This window comes from Nerophis lumbriciformis, linkage group LG37, assembly GCF_033978685.3.
Source record: "Nerophis lumbriciformis linkage group LG37, RoL_Nlum_v2.1, whole genome shotgun sequence".
NCBI classification, from domain to species: domain Eukaryota; kingdom Metazoa; phylum Chordata; class Actinopteri; order Syngnathiformes; family Syngnathidae; genus Nerophis; species Nerophis lumbriciformis.
Window position 1 is genome coordinate 23,895,001 of NC_084584.2, and position 20,000 is coordinate 23,915,000.

General features: G+C 35.9%; 1 protein-coding gene across 1 annotated transcript in view; it reads right to left on the reverse strand.

Annotated features, from left to right (window-relative positions):
• Nucleotides 1-2,541: 2,541 nt before the first annotated feature.
• kcng2 (potassium voltage-gated channel, subfamily G, member 2) overlaps nucleotides 2,542-20,000 on the reverse strand; it is a 43,283-nt gene continuing 25,824 nt past the window's right edge. The window contains exon 3 of the mRNA XM_061931570.2: nucleotides 2,542-3,492. Within this exon, the coding sequence (XP_061787554.2) occupies nucleotides 2,680-3,492 (813 nt within the window). The 3' untranslated portion in view covers nucleotides 2,542-2,679. The remainder of the gene's footprint in view (nucleotides 3,493-20,000) is intronic.

The window sequence follows — 20,000 nt, forward strand, 5'->3', positions numbered from 1 at the left end:
GTACTGCCAAATTCTCTGAAACGACTTTGGTAGATAAATGAACATTGAAATATATACTATCAGCATAATACAGTCATCATACAAGTTAATCATCAGAGTATATACATTGCTACCACGCACATTTTCCGATAGCTAACCGTAGCATTATCATTTTGATTTGAGCGTCGAAAGTCATTTACTAGTAAAGCAGGATCAGAGCCAAGGTAGCATCGTACTGAAATCCCTCGTCTTTGCGCTCACGCCAACGAGTGAAAACCTAAGCAATGATGATCCTTGACTGTCCCTTTTTTGAAACTTTTCGTTACTTTGGGTTGTTTTGGAGCTTCAGCCACGATACATGTAAGCGTTCTTCTTCTTCTTCTTCTTGTTTTTGTGGCGGCTCGCAGGCGTTCACATCGACTTCCGTCTTTGCAACGAATTAGAAAAGGGGGTAGTGACGTATGCCGTTAAGAAAGTCAGCACATTTGTAGTTTTTCCTCAGAGTTGCTTAGTAACAGTGAGATCCACACAGACCCCAGGTTAGGTGTCAGTCCATGTGTCATCCCAAAAGTTATGAAAATATTTTATGAAGGTTGAAAAGTTACTAAGTGCTGCTTTAAAATGAGCAACATATATGAATATTACATATTATGCTACTACATTACATATATTCAGTTTAGAGTTGGATATATCGGGGTTGTTGGGGTCCATTAAACCCCGATTATTCCCGAGCACGCGTAACATAGAAAGTTTTTGTTTTTCTTCAAAATAATACAATAATATGTTTTCTTCTTGATGTAAGGCAGGCAGAAGGGGGGGGAAAAAAGAGCGACGGCATCTCGAAAGTAAACAAACATTTTGCCGCATCTGCTTTACGTCACTGGGGCTGTATATTTCGGTTGGTAGGGCGGCCGTGCTAGCAACTTGAGGGTTCCAGGTTCGATCCCAGCTTTCGCCGTCCTAGTCACTGCCGTTGTGTCCTTGGGCAAGACGCTTTACCCACCTGCTCCCAGTGCCACCCACACTGGTTTAAATGTAACTTAGATATTGTAAAGCGCTTTGAGTCACTAGAGAAAAGCGCTATATAAATATAAAGTTAAAGTACCAATGATTGTCACACGCACACACGAGGTGTGGCGAAATTATTCTCTGCATTTGACCACCGCCTGGGAGGTGAGGGGAGCAGTGAGCAGCAGCGGTGGCCGCGCCCGGGAATCATTTTTGGTGATGGGATATAATTCACTTCACTTCACTTCACTGATGACGATAGCGTTTGGTGCACAGCCCCCGCGTGACGTGACGTGACTGGTGGACCGTGCTCCCACGTCACACTCTCCAGCAGTGGGTCGATGCAGTGTCGATAATTTGGTGAAAAACGACAGGGTTGACTCCGGTGAAGAAAAAAAATGGGCAAAAATTGGGGGTCTATGGCACGACCATGAGTTGATTAACGTGGATCACGACTTAAACAAGTTGAAAAACGTATTCAGGTGTCACCATTTAGTGGTCAATTGTACGGAATATGTACTGTACTGTGCAATCTACTAATAAAAGTCTCAATCAATCAATCAAAGACCGTGTTTTGTAGAACATGGCGTTATATCGGACTGAACGAATATTTCCACCCGGACGACAATATTGTGGGGGCGTGCTTTAAAGGCACTGCCTTTAGCGTCCTCTACAACCTGTCACCACGTCCGCTTTTCCTCCATACAAAAAGCAGTTGCATAATATATGCGGCTTTTACACACGCACAAGTGAATGCAAGGCATACTTGACCAACAGCCATACAGGTCACACAGAGGGTGGCCGTATAAACAACTTTAACACTGTTACAAATCTGCGCCACACCGTGAACTCACACCAAACAAGAATGACAAACACATTTCGGGAGAACATCCGCACCGTAACACAACATAAACACAACAGAACAAATACCCAGAACCCCTTGCAGCACTAACTGTTCTGGGACACTACAATATACACCCCCCCCCCCCCCCCCCCCCCCCCCCCCCCCAAATTTGGAGGTCTCAAGGTTGGCAAGTATGACTTTGTAACTGCGGACCAGTCAACGCTTGAAAATTTGTCCCACGGACCGGGGGGGTGTTTGTTTTTTTGTTTTTTGTCATAAAAAAATGCAATCGTGTGCTTACGGACTGTATCCCTGCAGACTGTATTGATATATATTGATATATAATGTAGGAACCAGAATATTAATAACAGAAAGAAACAACCCTTTTGTGTGAATGAGTGTAAATGGGGGAGGGAGGTTTTTTGGGTTGGTGCACTAATTATAAGTGTATCTTGTGTTTTTTATTTTGATTAAATTTAAATTAAAAAAGTAATTTTTTTATTTTTTATTTCTTGTGCGGCCCGGTACCAATCGATCCACGGACCGGCACCGGTGGTTGGGGACCACTGACTTACAGCATGCATATAAAACTGATGGATAGATTGGTTCTATTGTGAGCTGACTTTTACTAGCATTTATTTATGATTTATAATGCATGTGTTCTTGTCTTACATAAAGATTGTGAATGATAGGCAAAATTCCAAAAAAAAAGTGTAGTTCCCTTGGAACTGGACACGTATCTTTGTCTTTTTTTTCCTCATTTTTTTTTAGAATAGGTAAAAGTTGCTGAGGCGGCGATATTTCAGTCGTGACTCCCGAGTCCAGTTTGAGTTCCACGGAGAGTGTCTTTAAGTCTGGACGTGCGCTCTGTGAGCAGCCATGGACTTCCTCCGCTGTGCGGACGCCACGACGGACTCGGCGGCGGCGTGGTAGCTGTCCACGTCCTGCGAGTCGTCGCTGTTCTGCGACTTGGTGCTGTCCTGCGAGTCGGGCTTCTGCCTCAGGGCTCGGTTCTGCTCCTCCTTCAGCTCCACGTAGGAGCGCGAGAAGGTGTGAAAGATGGACGTGACGGGGAAGGCCATGAGGAGGATGCCGCTCAGGATGCTGCTGAGCGCCACCACCTGGCCGGGGATGCTCCGGGGCACCATGTCGCCGTAGCCCACCGTCGTCATGGAGATGACGGCCCACCAGTAGCTCCCGGGGATGCTGGTGAACTCCTGCTTGGCGCCCAACTCGCTCTCGGCGAGGAACACCAGCGGCGAAAAGAGCGCCATGGCCACGCACAGGAAGAGCAGCAGCAGGCCGAACTCCCGCGTGCACCTCCTCACCGTCAGCCCCAGCGTCTGCAGGCCCAGCGAGTGGCGAGCCAGCCTCATCACGTAGAAGATCCTCAGGGCCCGCAGGACGCGGAGCACCAGCCCCACCTTCTCCAGGTAGTTGTTGCCCGAGCCCGCCGGCTTGCCGCCCACCGACAGCGAGTCCACGATGAGGGTGATGTAGTACGGCAGGATGGCCACCACGTCGATGACGTTGAGCGGCGTGCGCAGGAAGGTGCACTTGCTCTGAGTCTGGATGAAGCGCAGCGCGAACTCCAGGGAGAACCACGCCACGCACACCGTCTCCAGCACGAAGATGTTGAAGCAGCGCTGGGAGCACTCGCCCTGCAGGCAGGAAACAGGAAGTGAGTAAATACGTCAGTGTTCAAAAACAAGAAAAAAATTCAATAAAATATGGGTATTTTAAAATAAAAAATGTATTTTTCTAAATCATATTATTACGAAAAAATGGGGGAAAATGTAACTATTTTTGTATTCATACCCAATATTTTACAATTTTTTTCTTGTTCCATTTGTTTCTTTAAAATGTCAACTTATTCTAATAAAATTACTGTTATTACTATTTGTTATTAACAGTATGACCACCAGACACATTGTTCACAACCAGCCAGTTAAATCATAATTGTTTTTAATTAAAAACAAAATCTTAATACTAAAATTTAAAATACATTTTTATTTTTATTATTGTTACTTCATTTTTTGCATTGTTATTTTTTCTCCCGTTAATGTTTTTCCTAATTTTGATGGTATAAATATAAATTAAAAAAAATCCAGAAAAATATATTTGGGACAAAAATACATTTTAATTAGTAATTTTTTTTTTTCAAAGATTAAATCACAGGAAAATAATATATATATTTTGTAGTATTTAATTGTCTAGGATAAGGTATAAAATGCAAGTATTTTATAAAGCGACTAATGACAAAATGCACTATTATTGAGCCTTGGGGGAGGTCCCAGTGCCCTATTGATTGTCATTCGAGCTCATAATATATATATATATATATATATATATATATATATATATATATATATATATATATATATATATATTAGAGATGCGCGGTTTGCGGACACAACCGCGGAGTCCGCGGATTATCCGCGGGTCGGGCGGTTGAAATAAACAAAAATTAGATTTTATCCGCGGGTCGGGCGGTTGAAATAAAAAAAAATTTGATTTTAAATAGATTCAAGCGGGTGGCAGTTAAACCAATTCGGAAATATATATACATAGTTAAATGTTGTTACCCACATACGAAAAACGAGCAGCACTCTTTGAAACAGGCAATTATTTATCATCAGGCACCTGCAGCACGCCACAATAGAAGAAGAAAAAAAAAAAGAGATGGCAACGCCGGCAGCAAACGTGGTACGCGACAAACTAAAAAAGGGAATACTAAAGACCAGGGGAAAAAAAGGCCAGAAAAGTTCAGCGTGGACTCGTTTTTATGAGGTTGTAAATCAGGATGATAGTAATGCTGGCTACGTGATTTGCAAGAGCTGCGACGCTGTTTATGTCTACGACAGTCACAAAACCGGGACATCTAACATGGTGCACACATTTGTGCAAAACCCCGAACCTCCACAAACACCCTGAGCATGAGCAGTTTCGTCCGCCGTGATCCCAGAAGAGTGCCACAGGATGTTAAAACAAGGCTTACAGATGCATGTGTGAACGCAGCTGCGTGCAGCAGTTTGAGTGGCGCGAGCGCGCTTGGAGGTGCGCTCAGCGCGGCTCCCAGATGATTGCGCACTGGTGTGCATCTGGGCCGTGACAGCGTGGCACGCATTGAATGTCTCTGCAGCATTGGATCAGTCTCCTTTCTTTAACAGGCAAAAGCTTTATAACCTCACTAATGCCTTGCATCGTCTATATTACATATATAACAACGGGTGGGTGCGGGTGGGTGCAGTTTTGAAAAAAATGTTAGTTCGGGTGGATGGGGGATGGGCGACGACCTTTGTGATGCGGTTGCGGATTAAATAATTGCCTATCCGCGCATCTCTAATATATATATATATATATATATATATATATATATATTTATTTTTTTAAATACATTGTTAAATACCATATTTTCCTAAATCATATTATTACAAAAAAATGGGGGAACATTAAACTATTTTTGTATATTTTTGTTACTTAATTTTTTGTATTATTATTTTTTCTTCCGTTAATGTTTTTCCTAATTTTGATGGTATAAATATAAATTTAAAAAAATCCAGAAAAATATATTTGGGACAAAAATACATTTTAATTAGTAATTTAGTTTTTCAAAGATTAAATCACAGGAAAATATATATTTTGTAGTATTTAATTGTCTAGGATTAGGTATAAAATGCAAGTATTTTATAAAGCGCCTAATGACAAAACGCACCATTATTGAGCCTTGGGGGAGGTCCCAGTGCCCTACTGAGTGCCATTCTAGCTCATAAAAAAGAAAAAAGTAATATATGTATTTTTTTTTAAATACATTACTAAATACCATATTTTCCTAAATCATATTATTACGAAAAAATGGGGGAAAATTAAACTGTTTTTGTATTCATACCCAATATTTTACAATGTTATTGTCATAAAACTTTAAATCTGTTTCTTTAAAATGTCAACGTATTCTCATAAAATTACCATGTTATTACTATTTTTACACATTTTTCAGAGCCAGCCAGTTAAATCATAATTGTTTTAATTAAAAAACAAATCCTAATACTAACACATAAAAGAAAAAAACTTTTTTTATTATCGTTATTTAATTTTTTGTATTATTATTTTTTCTTCCGTAAATGTTTTTCCTAATTTTGATGGTCCAACATGTTAATATAAATAAATAAAAAATCCTGAAAAATATATTCTAATTAGTAATTTGGTTTTTCAAAGCTTAAATCCCAGGAAATATGTTGAAAAATATTCTTAAATTAAGTAAATGCTAGTGCCATTATTTTGACATAATGATATGCGCTCGGCATCATGATTTTTTTTTTTCATGCTTGAAGTAAGAAATGATTACTTTAAAAAAGCAGTTTTATACTTGTGAGTGTTGATGACACAGCTTTGCAACAGTTGATATTCTAGTTTCAAGCATGTTTTACTCAATATAGGTCATCAAATCTCAGCAACAAGCTGTAATATCTTACTGAGATCATTTAGGACCAAAACAAGTAAAACACTCTAACATAAAATCTGCTTAGTGAGAAGAATTATCTTATCAGACAGAAAATAAGCCACCCTTATTTGAGATATTTAATCTTACTTAGATTTCAGTTTTTGCAGTGTACGCCGCACAGTAGCGACCATGTGATTCCTCACAGCCAATCAGAAGCCAGTGGAAGAATATGCTTTTTTTTTTTTTTTAAATATTAGTGTCAAAATAAGCACTTTAAATCATATAAATAGGTAAAAAATATATTTTATAAAATGTACAGCGAAGAAAAATATTTAAAACTGAATAGAGTCGTATTTGAAAAAAGTTTTCTTTATTCTAAATATTTTTGGCTGAGTAAAAGCACATACCGTATTTTTCGGACTATAAGTCGAGGTTTTTTTCATAGTTTGGTCGGGGGTGCGACTTATACTCAGGAGCGACTTATGTGTGAAATTATTAACACATTACCGTAAAATATCAAATAATATTATTTAGCTCATTCACGTAAGAGACTAGACGTATAAGATTTCATGGGATTTAGCGGTTAGGAGTGACAGATCGTATAGCATGTTCTATATGTTATAGTTATTTGAATGACTCTTACCATAATATGTTACGTTAACATACCAGGCACGTTCTCAGTTGGTTATTTATGCCTCATATAACGTACACTTATTCAGCCTGTTGTTCACTATTCTTTATTTTAAATTGCCTTTCAAATGTCTATTCTTGGTGTTGGGTTTTATCAAATAAATTTCCCCAAAAAATGCGACTTATACTTCAGTGCGACTTATATATGTTTTTTTCCTTCTTTATTATGCATTTTCGGCCGGTGCGACTTATACTCCGGAGCGACTTATACTCCCAAAAATACGGTAAATGAACTGCAAATGTCAGTAGTATTAACCACTGCATGAGACCAGTTCAGTATCGTGGACACTGATTGGCTCAGCATCAGACGTATTACTGTATTGCATTACACAGGTTTATTGTTTATTCAATGGATCCCCATTAGCTGACGCCAAGGCGACTGCTAGTCTTCCTGGGGTCCATATAGGAGCATACAGAATAAAAATACAAAGAATACATGCATTACCAAACATTATACAAAGGAAAAATACAACATAAGAGTAAAAAAAAGCTAGTTAAAATCAGTATTAAAAATTCACGTCATGTGGGCAGCTGCAATAGGTGTATCTTCAAGGCTGTCTTGAATGACAATTTACTTTGTGAGAGATTAATGTGAGATGGCAACCCATTCCAACATCTATACCAGGGGTCGGGAACCTTTTTGTGCTGAGAGAGCCATGAAAGCCAAATATTTTAAAATGTATTTCCGTGAGAGCCATATAATATTTTTTAACACTGAATACAACTAAATGCTTGCATTTTTAAGTAATACCAATATTTTTAGAGTACAATAAGTCTCTTATTCTTTTTTATAACATTGTTATTCTGAAGCTAACCAATAATAAATAAAATACTTCTTACCATTAACGCGACTTCTTGATGGATGATGAATGGTATAAAATCCATGAGAATGTTTTATATTTTGAACGTTATTTTTAACACTGTGATTACCAGCGGAATTATTAATTACTTATCGTGTTAAGCAATGTCAGCTAAGATTTATCTGAGAGCCAGATGCAGTCATCAAAAGAGCCACATCTGGCTCTAGAGCCATAGGTTCCCTACCCCTGATCTATACTGTGCATGACTGTATGTTTGGGGAGATTGGCCCTGGGAGCAGGAATTGCCAAATAGCCATTGCTGGCATTTCTAGTGTCATGAATATGTGTGTTAGTTCAGTGGTTCTCAAATGGGGGTACGCGTACCCCTGGGGGTACTTGAAGGTATGCCAAGGGGTACGTGAGATTTGTTTTAAATATTCTAACAATAGCAACAATTCAAAAATCCTTTATAAATATTTTTATTGAATAATACTTCAACAAAATATGAATGTAAGTTCATAAACTGAACATCAAATCAAGTAGGCTATTCCATTCATTACAATGCAACAATGCAATATTCAGTGTTGACAGCTAGATTTTTTGTGGACATGTTCCATAAATATTGATGTTAAAGATTTATTTTTTTGTGAAGAAATGTTTAGAATTAAGTTCATGAATCCAGATGGATCTCTATTACAATCCCCAAAGAGGGCACTTTAAGTTGATGATTACTTCTATGTGTAGAAATCTTCATTTATAATTGAATCACTTGTTTATTTTTCAACAAGTTTTTAGTTGTTTTTATATCTTTTTTTCCAAATAGTTCAAGAAAGACCACTACAAATGAGCAATATTTTGCACTGTTATACAATTTAATAAATCAGAAACTGATGACATAGGGCTGTATTTTACTTCTTTATCTCTTTTTTTTCAACCAAAAATGCTTTGCTCTGATTAGGGGGTACTTGAATTAAAAAAATGTTGACAGGGGGTACATCACTGAAAAAAGGTTGAGAACCACTGTGTTAGTTGATTTTAAAAACTGTTTGTAAAAGTAATCTGGTGATTGATCTAACATGATAGTTCGAAAGAACATATGGAGACTACAATGCATCTTTTGTTCAACAGACAACCAGGACAGGCGTGAATGCATAAATGAAATATTAGTGCGCAAAGAACATTTACCGTATTTTTCGGAGTATAAGTCGCACTGGCCGAAAATGCATAATAAAGAAGGAAAAAAACATATAAGTCACATTTTTTGGGGAAATGTATTTGATAAAAGCCAACACCAAGAATAAACATTTGAAAGGCAATTTAAAATATATAAAGAATAGTGAACAACAGGCTGAATAAGTGTACGTTATATGAGGCATAAATAACCAACTGGTATGTTAACGTAACATATTATGGTAAGAGTCATTCAAATAACTATAACATATAGAAGATGCTATACGTTTACCAAACAATCTGTCACTCCTAATCGCTAAATCCCATGAAATCTTATACGTCTAGTCTCTTACGTGAATGAGCTAAATAATATGATTTGATATTTTACGGTAATGTGTTAATCATTTCACACATAAGTCGCTCCTGAGTATAAGTCGGCCAAACTATGAAAAAAACTGCGACATATAGTCCGAAAAATACGCTAAGTACCAGTCTAGCCGCTCTGTTCTAAACAAGTTGCAGTTTGTTCGGGTCAGACTTAGTCGTAGCGGACCATATTATAGGACAGTAATGAAGATGACAGAAAACAGGTGAAAGTCAATCAATTAGAATATGGCGTAAAGCTTTAAATGTGAAAGCAACATGATACATACAAAGTGAGCTATGTCGCTATGTTTGATCATTTTAATGAACACGGTTTACAGTTTTTGAAAACTTAACATTTTCTGAGATTTTCAATTCAGGATTTTCATAAAGCAATTGATAAAAAAAAAAAAAAGTCTTTACGTATCATGAGTTGCATGTTATGTGCCTACGTCGTATATTTCACCTTGTAAATCTAATCGCTGGAATAAATGATAATCTATTTTTTTCAGTTTCACCTGCACATGGATGTGATCTCATGTCTCCAGGAGTGGTCTTCAACAGGGGCTCTGCGACCCCTAAAGGTAACCACAGTGAATTTATATCTATTTTTTAATATGCATTTTATTTAGAATGTTTATCATTTTTCCACAAATGTAAACATTGATCCAACACAGTGTAGTTTATAAATAACATGTAACCTGCAAGTTTCAAATAAAAACGACTAAAGATTATTTAGCGATTAGTGCGCTAGTTGCCAGCTAGCGATTAGCAGTCCTATCTGACAGCTATACTGTATTATATTAATATGGTATTATTGCATACAAACGACGTACCTTTTAGAAGCAGTTTATTTGAACATAATTGTATATGTTGGCAGGACAGGATTATCCTGACTTTTTCCAAAAAAGTCAAAAGCATGTAGGGTAATTTTTTTATTTGATCCAAAAAAAAAAAATACTAAAAACAAAAATATGTATTCAAAGACAAAATTCTGCGTCAAGTTTATATTGTAGGTTGCAAAGCGTATTATTATTCGGAAGAAAATGTCATCTTTTCCTCATTCCTTTTTGCTTACATTTTTACAGTTTATTTTCCATTTGATTTGATTTTAACAACACCCTGAAAAGAAAGGGGGTCCCTTCTCCATCATTTCGGTGGCCCTTGGCCTGGAAAACGTTAAGGACCCCTGCTCAGGGCGGTTCTCAGAAAGTTAAAAACTGCATTAAAAAGGTTGTAAACTGTTTTTTTATGCTCTAGCCAGGAAATTATTCTATTTATAATGAATATTGTCTACTTAGCTAAAATTCAATTACCACAGCCAGGCCCGGAACCAATAAACGATTAGTGAGGGACTAATTGAAAAAATGAATACTTGTTTGAATTGCATCTATCTTTCATACACAATTATACATGTCAGGTTCAAATGATATATATTTCAATACTGATGATGCCAATTAAACAAAATAGAAAAGGGGATAAACAGCAGAAACTTCATGCATACATTAAAACTAGAGTTGTCCGATAATGGCTTTTTTGCCGATATCCAATAGTCCAACTCTTAATTACCGATTCCGATATCAACCGATACCGTGTTATACAGTCGTGGAATTAACACATTATTATGCCTAATTTTGTTGTGATGCCCCGCTGGATGCATTAAACAATGTAACAAGGTTTTTCCAAAATAAATCAACTCAAGTTATGGGAAAAAATGCCAACATGGCACTGCCATATTTATTATTGAAGTCACAAAGTGCATTATTTTTAGTGCTGCAAGGGATTCTGGGTATTTGTTCTGTTGTGTTTATGTTGTGTTACGGTGCGGATCTTCTCCCGAAATGTGTTTGTCATTCTTGTTTGGTGTGGGTTCACAGTGTGGCGCATATTTGTAACAGTGTTAAAGTTGTTTATACGGCCACCCTCAGTGTGACCTGTATGGCTGTTGACCAAGTATGAATTGCATTCACTTGTGTGTGTGAAAAGCCGTAGATATTATGTGATTGGGCCGGCACGCCAAGGCAGTGCCTTTAAGGCTTATTGGCGCTCTGTACTTCTCCCTACGTCCGTGTACACAGCGGCGTTTTAAAAAGTCATACATTTTACTTTTTGAAACCGATACCGGTAATTTCGGATATTACATTTTAAAGCATTTAAAGATATTATCGGACATCTCTAATTAAAACATTTGACACAAATGTGGCTCACATGAACAGTTCAGGCTTTTCAAATGTACACTTGGTGGCCCTTTTCCATAAACAGTATCAGTGAAGACCTGACAAAACCAAAAAAAACAAAAACGTGTTGATTTAATATTCTGCTTTGCAATCAACTTTTTTTTCCTTCTTACCAAGGCCCCAAACAGCGTCCATGAATATTTGAGAATATAATTACCAGAGATTGTTCAGTTATTAAGTCAAAGACGGCCCTGAAGCAGAGCGAGAAGAACGCTTTTGATCTTCGCTTCGCTCTTGTTAAATACTGCATTCAAAGTCGGGAGAAAATATGCACACAAGTAAAGTTGTGTGTATAAAAAAAGTAATATTCCATAACATGATGTATATATCATTTTGTTTATTACCAGCACTTCTATAGCTAATACTGTATTCCTTGTCAACCTGATGCCTATAAACTGTTAACAGCTCTCTCTCTCACACATATACACACACACACACATACTGGTTATCATTTGGAATGGGGACCAAGTTTTTGATCATCACTTGTGGGGACCACCCTTTCTACAGGTTGTGGAAGCATAAAAAAAATGAGGTCAAATGGCCACTGCCCAGTACATGTCTTTAAAGGGGAACATTATCACAATTTCAGAAGGGTTAAAACCATTAAAAATCAGTTCCCAGTGGCTTATTATATTTTTCGAAGTTTTTTTCAAAATTTTACCCCTCACGCAATATCCCTAAAAAAAGCTTCAAAGTGCATGATTTTAACCATCGTTATATACACCCGTCCATTTTCCTGTGACGTCACACAGTGATGCCAATACAAACAAACATGGCGGATAGAACAGCAAGCTATAGCGACATTAGCTCGGATTCAGACTCGGATTTCAGCGGCTTAAGCGATTCAACAGATTACGCATGTATTGAAACGGATGGTTGTAGTGTGGAGGCAGGTAGCGAAAACGAAATTGAAGAAGAAACTGAAGCTATTGAGCCATATCGGTTTGAACCGTATGCAAGCGAAACCGACGAAAACGACACGACAGCCAGCGACACGGGAGAAAGCGAGGACGAATTCGGCGATCGCCTTCTAACCAACGATTGGTATGTGTTTGTTTGGCATTAAAGGAAACTAACAACTATGAACTAGGTTTACAGCATATGAAATACATTTGGCAACAACATGCACTTTGAGAGTGCAGACAGCCCAATTTCAGGCGCGCTAAGAACATATATTTTTCCACGATTTCAGCACTCAGGTTAACCATACCTAAATAGACACAAAATACTGCATTACACAAGACTACCCGAATGTACTCGAATGATTGAAAAAAATAAATGTTTTTAAGCTAAATTATTGGTAAACACAGTTTATGTATAATAATTTACGTAAAACCGCGAGTAATGAATAAAGTTTTCATCAATTAATATATTCTGTAGACATACCCTCATCCGCTCTCTTTTCCTGAAAGCTGATCTGTCCAGTTTTGGAGTTGATGTCAGCAGGCCAGGGAAGCTAGGGTCGATATTCTTCTCTTGATCATCTTCGGTGGCATAAGGGACGGTTGCCATCTCTGTCGTAGCATAGCTTTCGTCGGTAAAGTGTGCGGAACAAACGACTGACCATTTCGTCGGCTTTCCCCACACCCTCGTATTTTGAACAAATTTCGTCCAATTTCTTGCCACTTTCGCATCTTTAGGCCACTGGTGCAACTTGAATCCGTCCCTGTTCGTGTTGTTACACCCTCCGACAACACACCGACGAAAGTGACGTCACCGCTCCGAGAGCGAATAATAGAAAGGCGTTTAATTCGCCAAAATTCACCCATTTAGAGTTCGGAAATCGGTTAAAAAAAAAAAAAGGTCTTTTTTCTGCAACATCAAGGTAAATATTGACGCTTACATAGGTCTGGTGATAATGTTCCCCTTTAAATTTCTGGATTGATGAAGTAATGTGCTGATCATTCTTACTGGGGACCCTGGGGACGAAGAGTTAATATGGTTCATGGGGACCAAATTTAAATAATTTTGCATAATTCACACAAATTTCTACTACTGAGGACCATTTAAAAAAATAAAATAAAATAAATTAAAAAAGTTCAAATGAAATATGACATGATGGTCAGAATACAGCACTACAGCTGTCCTCTTATAGGAAGTTTCACCACTTAAATGTTAAAGCAAATCCTGCATCTTCTGTGACATTACTGAAAACTGCTATTTAGCAGTAATGAAGTTGTCTGCAACTCCAACTACCATATATAGAAGGATGGAACATTCTGAATGTGAATCATACTTTAAGGCAGACCTGGGCAAATTAAGGCCCGGTGGCCAGTTAAGCTTTTCAATCTGGCCCGCCGGACATTCCCAAATAATTTTTTTTAGATCATTAAGATGGAAAGTGTAGCTGCCATTATGATGTGCAGTGATGTTCTCTAATGACCGTAAGTCTTCAACTATGCAATGTATTTCAATGGTTGGAATCTGCGCTTTTGCATGACAAACCAGTTACTATGGTAATATAATTAGTTACTATGGTAATCTAATTAGTTACTATGGTCATCTACGTCACAGCAGCTCAGACGAGGCACCAAGCAGTGTGGGTGGGAAGCGTTTCCACAGACGCGGAAGGAGATTTTCACAACAAAGTTCTAAAGTTTAGTGATATATCAGATGTATCAGATTGTAGGTGGGTTTATTTTGTACCCTTCGCGTTCATATTTCACCGCTTGTTGCATTTTTGTTGCGTTTCACTTGATTGTAAAATATGTCGATCGAAAGGGGGCGTGACATTCATATTTTGTCAATATTCAGTGTTTTATCGTTCATAGAAAAATGTAAAATTCCATTAGGTTTTTCAAGGCTTTCTGTCAAAGTTTTTAGCATTCAATCAGACATTATTGTGAGGTTTTGTATTAGTGTTCCTAAAAATTGATATACCGGCCACCCCAGACACATTTTTTTCTCTAAATGTGGCCCCCCGAGTCAAAATAATTGCCCAGGCCTGCTTTAAGGTAATAATGTTTTATAATTATGCTGTATGAAAATGTCATCCTAAGGAACACTACACCAGATTTTGTTTTTGGAAAAATATATTAGTTTTAACTGAGGATGGATACCAGTACTACTAATGCCAGGATAACAAATGCTTCACTTTTCAAGAAAATGTATTTTCTCTTTTACCAATATTTGAAACATGGAAACAAAGTAACCCAAATTTCCCTGATGTGGGATCAATAAAGGATGATCTTATCTTACCTCAAACCACAGAAATAAAATACAAACTCATTTAAACTTTTATTTTTACTTGTTATTTTCAACAACTCCGGCTGCAACTAACAACTAATTTGATCATCGATTAATCTGTCGATTATTACTTCGATTAATCGATTAATAATCGGATAAAAGAGGCAAACTACATTTCTATCCTTTCCAGTATTTTATTGGAAAAAAACAGCATACTGGCACCATACTTATTTTGATTATTGTTTCTCAGCTTTTTGTAAATGTTGCAGTTTATAAATAAAGGTTTATAAAAAATAAATAATAATAATAAAAAAGTAGCCTCTGCGCATGCACATAGCATAGATCCAACGAATCGATGACTAAATTAATCGCCAACTATTTTTATAATCGATTTTAATCGATTTGCAGCTCTATTAACAACATTGAACGCAAACGTCTCCCACTCAAACTAACCAGTAAACATGTTTTATGGGCCAAAGCTTAAAAATCACTTAGGCCTCTTCAGAATGGATCTGACTATCATTTAAAAAGGTTTCCCTTTAGGGAACCTGTTTTTTTTGTCCCCATACCGTCAGAGGTCCCCTAAAGGTGACTGTGTAAACAGAGCGATGTCCCCATTAAGTAAGCATTGCCAGAACACACACACACACACACCTGTTTACACACGTAAAAGCCTCCATGTGTAGCTTTTATGTTTTATTCTGCTTTATAGAATATTAACTCTGCTGCTTTACTTTGTGTTTATGAGCCGTGTTTACTTTGTTTTATAGTCTCTTTTTAAGAGCGTAATAGCTGCACGACTCGATCTTAAAGTCGACCTTTGCGCTGCCGTAAATAAATGTCCTTTTATTTGGCTCTAGCTCTGCATGATGGATGACATTAACTCTCAGTCAGTGGAAATGAAGGATGGGTGGCGTCTTTTCGGCCTTCTAGAGATGATGTATGGTGGTTGTGTATTTTGGGGATTGGAGTGGAGCGAGGGCTGTAAAATGTGCACAATGTGCTAGCGATGGAACAGCCATTAGATGAGAGGGACGGGCTAAGTGCTCGTCATTGGTCTCGGCTCCACTGTCACCATGTTGGGTCACGTGACCAGTGCAGCAACAAACCACTTCCTGGGTTCCATAGCAGCACAATTTAATTTAAGAAGCCACACGACTCCCTTTTTTTTTTCCACTTATGCGATTTTCTTCTGACCTAGAATGGCACTCAGTAGGTACACTGCAAAAACTGAAATCTAAGTAAGATTAAATATCTCAAATGAGGGTGATATTTGCTTATTTTCTGTCTGATAAGATCATTCTTCTCACTAAGCAGATTTTATGTTAGAGTGTTTTACTTGTTTTAAGGTTTTTGGTCCTAAATGATCTCAGTAAGATATTACAGCTTGTTGCTGAGATTTGATGACCTATATTGAGTAAAACATGCTTGAAACTAGAATATCAACTGTTGCAAAGTATAAAACTACTTTTTTAAAGTAATAATTTCTTACTTCAAGCATGAAAAAAAAAATCATGATGCCGAGCGCATATCATTATGTCAAGATAATGGCACTAGCATTTACTTAATTTAAGAATATTTTTCAACATATTGAGCAAAAAGGTCTCATTTGTTTTTCTACCAAGAAAAGTGCTCTTGTTATTAGTGAGAATATACTTTTTTTAAGGTATTTTTGGGTCCATTGAGGTTAGCTAATTTGACTTGTTTTGGAAAGTCTTGACAAGCCGAATTTTCTTGTTCTATTGGCAGATAATTTTGCTTAATTCAAATAAAATACCCCTAATTTTTGTATTTTTTTTTCTTGTTTTTGAACACTGAATTTTTGCAGTGTAGGGCACTCAGACCTCCCCCAATAATGGTGGATTTTGTCATTAAAATACTTACATGTCATACCTAATCTTAGACAATTAAATAATACAAAATATTCACGGTGGGAGAGGGGTTAGTGCATCTGCCTCACAATACGAAGGTCCTGAGTAGTCTTGGGTTCAATCCCGGGCTCGGGATCTTTCTGTGTGGAGTTTGCATGTCCTCCCCGTGACTGCGTGGGTTCCCTCCGGGTACTCCGGCTTCCTCCCACCTCCAAAGACATGCACCTGGGGATAAGTTGATTGGCAACACTAAATTGGCCCTAGTGTGTGGATGTGAGTGTGAATGTTGTCTGTCTATCTGTGTTGGCCCTGCGATGAGGTGGCGACTTGTCCAGGGTGTACCCCGCCTTCCGCCCGATTGTAGCTGAGATAGGCTCCAGCGCCCCCCGCGACCCCAAAGGGAATAAGCGGTAGAAAATGGATGGATGGATATATTTCCTGGGATTTAAGCTTTGAAAAAGTAAATTACTAATTAAAATTTATTTTTGTCCAAAATATATTTTTCAGGATTTTTAATTTATTTATATTAACACGTTGGACCATCAAAATTAGGAAAAACATTTACGGTAGAAAAAATAATAATACAAAAAATTAAATAACGATTTCTTTTATGTGTTAGTATTAGGATTTGTTTTTTAATTAAAAACAATTATGATTTAACTGGCTGGCTCTGAAAAATGTGTAAAAAATAGTAATAACATGGTAACTTTATGAGAATACGTTGACATTTTAAAGAAACAGATTTAAAGTTTTATGACAATAACATTGTAAAATATTGGGTATGAATACAAAAATAGTTTAATGTTCCCCCATTTTTTCGTAATAATATGGTATCTAGCAATGTTTTTAAATATATATATATATATATATATATTTTTTTTTTATGAGCTAGAATGGCACTCAGTAGGGCACTGGGACCTCCCCCAAGCTCAATAATGGTGCATTTTGTCATTAGGCGCTTTATAAAATACTTGCATTTTATACCTAATCCTAGACAATTAAATAATACAAAATATATATATTATTTTCCTGTGATTTAATCTTTGAAAAACTAAATTACTAATTAAAATGTATTTTTGTCCCAAATATATTTTTCTGAATTTTTTTAAATGTATATTTATACCATCAAAATTAGGACAAACATTTACGGAAGAAAAAATAATAATACAAAAAATTAAGGAACAATAATAAAAATAAAAATTATTTTAAGTTTTAGTATTAAGATTTTGTTTTTAGTTCAAAACAATTATGATTTAACTGGCTGGCTGTGAAAAATGTGTATGGTGGTCATACTGTTAATAACAAATAGTAATGACAGTAATTTTATGAGAATAAGTTGACATTTTAAAGAAACAAATTTATAGTTTTACGAGAAAAAAATTGTAAAATATTGGGTATGAATACAAAAATAGTTTAATTTTCCCCCATTTTTTCATAATAATATGATTTAGGAAAATAAAGTATTTCCCACTGTATTTAAAAAATTATATATATTACTTTTCTTTTCTTTTTCTTTTTTTATGAGCTAGAATGACACTCAGTAGGGCGATCAGACCTCCCCCAAGGCTCAATAATGGTGCATTTTGTCATTAGGCGCTTTTTAAAATACTTACATTTTATACCTAATCCTAGACAATTAAATAGTACAAAATATATGTATTATTTTCCTGGGATTTAATCTTTGAAAAACTAAATTACTAATAAAAATGTATTTTTCTCCAAAATATATTTTTCAGGATTTTTTTTAATTTATATTTATACCATCAAAATTAGGAAAAACATTTACGAAAGAAAAAATAATAATACAAAAAAATTAAGTAACAATAATAAAAATAAAAATGTATTTTAAGTGTGAGTATTAAGATTTTGTTTTTAATTAAAAACAAATATGATTTAACTGGCTGGCTGTGAACAATTTGTATGGTGGTCACCCTGTTGATAACAAATAGTAATATTTTTTATGAGCTAGAATGACACTCATTTTATCATTTGGCACTTTTTAAAATACTTACATTTTATACCTAATCCTAGACAAATAAAGAATACAAATATTATATTATTTTCCTGGGATTTTTTTTCTTCAAAAACTAATTTAGTAATTAAAACTCTAAATGTGTCTCGCCCCAAAAAATATATACTGGTAAGGATTAAAACAATATATATAATTTATCAAAACCTTTCACCATCTAAATTAGGGAAAAACATTTACAAATTAAAAAAAAAGTAATACAATAAATAAAATAATAAATACTTACAAAATGTATATACGTTTTATAATTAAGAGTTGTTTTGATTAATTTATTTATTAAAAAATAGTTATAATTTAACCTGCTGTCTTGGAGAAATTAGTATAGGGGTCATATTGTAAAGATGAAATAGTAACAACGTGGTCAATTCATGAGAATAAAAGTCATTTTAAAGGAACAAAATACACATTTTACGAGAACAAAATTGTCGTATAATAATTAAAAAAAGTTAAACCCAAGTCAAGGTCAAATTCTTCTCAAATTTATTTTGTGTTATTAAAGCTTAAAAATAAAAAAGAAAGCATTTTTCCCTGTATTTAAAAAAATATATTCCTTTTTTTTTTTTTTTTTTTTTTTTTTTTAACCATGACCCTACAGTATTCCTTTATTGCTGGGTCGCTTTCTATTATACATGTTGGCATTATTTTTCTAACTAAATGTTGCATAATCATAAAAGTTATATTCTCCAATATTTTTTTAAAGGTTTATAGTTTAATTTTTTTTTTTACAGTTATATTATTAAATATTTTTTAAATTTTATTTTATTGCTTTTAGCTTATTACTCGGTTTCTTTGCCTTATAACCTATTAAAAAAACATTAAGAAAAATGTGTAAAAATGGCAAGATATATTAGAAGTAGTGATGGATCAAACCATATTGCAGCATTATGAAACACAAGAAGTAAATACTGTGTCCCTCGGTGTGTGTAACTTTAAGAAAAAAACATGTGCTGCTGATGGTGAAGCACCAAACTGTGTCGCCAAATATGGTAAATGTTCTTTTCCCGTTTACTATTTGGCACGTCGAAAAAAACTTTAGCATTTATATTTTCTACCGATTCATTTTATGTACAAGTCAAATGTAGTGACATTGTTAATCCAGTAGATGCACATAATGAAACTAACAGTATCAGTGCAGTATCAATACAGCTAGTGAGTGTGCCGCACACTCACTGAGGCCTCATTTAGCCATCACTACTTAAATGTACGTTTGTATTTCTCATCATTATCTATGCATTATTCCCCAAAGGAAAATGTCTAAAAACTGCACTTCAAAAGAGTCCATCAGTGAAGTCGTTCGAACGAATAAAGTGAGCTGGAAAGATTAGAGATGTAACCGCTAATTACAGGACACTACTTTACATTCATCATCATATTTCCCACAC